Source organism: Nematolebias whitei, chromosome 14 (genome assembly GCF_014905685.2).
Source record: "Nematolebias whitei isolate Nwh7 chromosome 14, NemWhi1, whole genome shotgun sequence".
NCBI lineage: Eukaryota > Metazoa > Chordata > Actinopteri > Cyprinodontiformes > Rivulidae > Nematolebias > Nematolebias whitei.
Window position 1 is genome coordinate 10,336,144 of NC_056511.1, and position 4,018 is coordinate 10,340,161.

A 4,018-nucleotide genomic window follows, 5' to 3' on the forward strand; every position below is an offset into this window, starting at 1 on the left:
ATAAATTTAGAGTCTAATGATGAAAGCAGCAGATTAATAAGTTTAGAATTGTGTCTTGAAATGTGTGTTTTTAGATCAACACTGTTTAAAATCATCTTTGCAGAAAATGAGGAATAAATAAAGATTCAAAGCAATAAGTCGTGTTAAACTGGCTGTTCCATCAGGCTTCACGAAAGGAAGCAACATTTCTGTGATCAGTCGTTCGGTGAGACTGGACGAGTTTTTGGATCACAATGAAAACAAACGTGAACACTGAGACATCGTTTGATGCCGTCTGGGATGTGAGTCGCTCTGAACAGCTTGGACTCGACGACGATAGCGGAAATTTCAAATCTTTACAAATAGAAGCTAAATTTAGAACGATGAGCTGTTTTTTTTTTTTTTTATAATTTCTCCACTTTCATGTTGAAACTTATTAATAAAAGTCAAACATAAAATGTTTCTTTTTGAGAAAAAGGTTATTTGTGGACTGATTTTTCATATTTCTGAAATACACTGAGCTTTGAAATGTGGGAACTTGTTTATTAAATGGTACAAGTTGCAGGAAAAGAACCAGATTTGGTGGACGCTCTCTGATGTACTGGTTCCACAGACTCCACTGATTTGGACACGTTTTCATCCCAACCTGCTCCTAAAGGCTCAGGATATGAACCGTTTACCTGGATGTTGACGAAGACTCCGTGGTACGTCTCGTAAAGCACTTTGTTGCCTTTTGATTGCAGAGGAAACTCAAACGGGATCTCAGTCTTTCCTCCGGGGATTTTTCCAGCCTTGGCCACTTCGATGTTGCTGCTGACGAGCGGGATGGGCTGCAACACATCGTAGAATCTCATTAACGTCACCGACGACGCGCAGTTAACTCAAACGTCAAGCTGTGAACCTGAAGGAGCCGAGACTGATCCAAATCTGACAGAAGAACTTGTTCTGGACACTAAAGAGTATTCATTAAAAACTGAGCGTGAAACAGAGTCAGCTCTGGTTTGTCTGGTGAAACTGGAAATGCTCCTTTTTACCAAATCATCCTTTTTTTTTTAAATGAAAACTGAAGCTTAAATTTTTAAACTGCTTCAGCAGATGATAACTGTCACATCAGCCTTCTCACTTCAGGAGCTCAGAAGCCAGACAGATGTTTGAAACACCTGGATGCAACAATCTGTGACTGAAGAGCGAAGCAGCAGACGAAGCGGACGCGTTTCCTCTGACGACCACAAGAGGGAGTCATGAGACAATTTATCATCTTTGATCATTTCAGGTGTGAGATATGTATATATATATATATATATATATATATATATATATATATATATATATATATATATATAAACTAATATTATAAATGTATATTAGTGACTTGTCTCAGGCAGAGATGGATTCTGATAAAAGGACACAAATATTAATTTAACCTGTTATTAAGGAAATACTTTTAACATCTTTTAATTTGGTTAAATAAACATGTTTGGATACATTATAAACTAAACATAATTTTGTTTGATCAGAAGAAATGTGTGCAGATTATTATGTTCAGGTTGTGACTGAAAACAGAAAAGTGGGTTTAAAAGCTCCAGGTTCAAGTAGTTTGAGCACTTTCTATAATTATTCCCGATTTTCTAAACTATTTTTAGTTACTTTTTCTACCGATCTGCTTCATTGTTGATTATTAAATAAATTCAAATAATCCGAAGAACTTGAATTTCAGCTAATAATTTGGCAAATAGCACAAATATTTGATATTTATTTTTAACTTTCAAGTTTTTACGTTTAGTTCCTTTCAGGTTTGATCTGAAGATGACAACATGAATTCGGAGACAGACATTAGTTTATTCAGCATCACCTTGACAGAGTTGTAAAAGGCCTCAAAGACGCCGACGCTCTTGGAGCTCAGCTGGAGGTTTACGATGCCCTCCAAGCTCAGGGAAATGCCGTGATGCTGCATCGCCTCTTTACATGACAGCACGATCACACCGGACACGGTTTCCTGCAAACAACGAGGGGGGAAAAAAAGACGTGATTCAGCTGCTTTGGAGTCTGAAAATGAGCATTTAAAGATCTGAAGTGGGAAAATATTCAAGGAACATTTTCTTTCTCAGTCAGCAACAACCAAAGTGGTCAGCTTGTGTTCAAAATCTCAGCTTTAGTTCCACAAAAACATCAGTAAACACATTGTTCACAGCCAGTTCCACATATGGTGGAGCAACACTTTCCAGAAAAACGTTACAGAAAAAATAAAACCATCTGATAACAGTTGTAATAAAATTATCTTGACTGACACATTTCAATGTTTTATTTAAACTGGTACCTAAAAAAAATTATCAGCGTGATTCACATTTTTTTGTATAGTCGTCGTTTTTTTTGTTTTTGTTTTTTCAAACAGTGTAGTCCCACATTTTGTCACGTCTCAGAAACGACCTGACTTAGGAACAAAGATTCATTCATTCATTCATTCATTCATTCAAGCTCGACAATAAACTACTACTACTCGTCGATAATGGATGGATGGATTTTTTATTTTGGTTCGAGCAGAGAAAGAAAAATGTTCAGGCCTCCTTTCTGCTCAACAATACTAAAAACAGTGAATCAACTTTATTGTAATGAAAAGAAAATAATAGATATATATATAAAACTAGATTTACATGGTATTTAAAAAATATCACCTAGTTACTGTTAAAAAAAAGACTTATGGTAGTATTCTGTCTCTAGATTGTTATTAGTGTTTTTATTATTGTTTTTTCCAATAGCTGAAGTGTTTATGGTGTGCATTCACTTTAGTCCATCCGATTCGGTCCGTCACAAAAATAAGTCCGAGTGGAAACATAAATTGTTCCACTTGCATCATTTTTAGACCAGAAATAAACTAAAAATATATGTAAATATGATTGGTTCTGCGCGCTCTCCCCAAAAGGGTTAAACCCTGCAGTTTGACAACTAATGTGTCAGAAGGACACAATTGTACTAAATCTAAACTAATTTTATTGTAACTGAGTCACGCCTCAGGGTCTATTTTACCTTTTAATGAATAACTTTTTTTTTTAATTCTAACAACTGTACTGCAGAACGAGCTCTGATGACCATGCAATCACTGTGAGACGAATCTGTTTTCCACACCACTTGCATATCAAAATAAAAGGTCGTAAAACAACTTACTTAAATTGTTTTATGACCTTATAACTTAGTGGAACACGTTTTTGTTGCTGTCTCTTGTAACGGGAATCATGACATGACAAAAAAAAAAAAAAAAAGTTTAATAAAAGGAAGTAAAAGGGGCAATCTCTTCACAGCAGGAACCAGAATCTGACGGGTGACAGAATTAGTTACAACACCCCACAGACCAGCTGCAGGTCACGTGAGCGAGTCACCGCAGCTTAGCAACAAGCTAACTGGTTGGGTTGTAACCACAACGGAGACTCGTTGACTGTTTTTCTGGCAGTTGGGCTAAAGATAAAGAAAGTAAAAGTTTATATTTTCTGAAAAGGCCCCATTAGCAGGATGCTAGTGACTGCTGCTAACAACTTACCCCTTCTCGGTACACTTTGTTTGCTCTCTTCAGTCTTATATCCAAAGAAACGCTCATGACGGCGGAGCTGATTCTGACCGTTCAGTAACAAGTTTCTGTCCCAAACTCCTTGTTCTCACCAAACAAACACAAATCAGTCTTTACATTTGACAAAGCGATACTCTGTTTAGGTAGAATCCTGAGACTTGGTAGACATATATCCGGATACTTCTGTCATAATAAAAGTGCTATTTCCGCTTTGGATATGGTTTAGCTCCTTCGAAATAAGAGTGGGAAAAAGATCACGTGGCTAAAGAAAAACAAAAGTCCTGCCGACTGAAACTGTAAAATAAGAAATACATTAACAAATAAAATTTCAATAAAATGCACTACTGTCAACTCCTGCGTATACTTGAAATAATATCTATCTATCTATCTATCTATCTATCTATCTATCTATCTATCTATCTATCTATCTATCTATATATATATATATATATATATATATATATATATATATATATATAT

General features: G+C 35.8%; 1 protein-coding gene across 1 annotated transcript in view; it reads right to left on the bottom strand.

The window, feature by feature from the left end:
* The window catches only part of vps26c (VPS26 endosomal protein sorting factor C), a 6,670-nt gene extending 2,948 nt beyond the window's left edge, over positions 1–3,722 (bottom strand). Inside the window, exons 1-3 of the mRNA XM_037687850.1 lie at positions 3,512–3,722; positions 1,832–1,975; positions 660–809 (exon numbers count right to left, since the gene is read on the bottom strand). Of these exons, the coding sequence (XP_037543778.1) occupies positions 660–809; positions 1,832–1,975; positions 3,512–3,568 (351 nt within the window). The 5' untranslated portion in view covers positions 3,569–3,722. The remainder of the gene's footprint in view (positions 1–659; positions 810–1,831; positions 1,976–3,511) is intronic.
* Between the last annotated feature and the right edge of the window lie 296 nt (positions 3,723–4,018).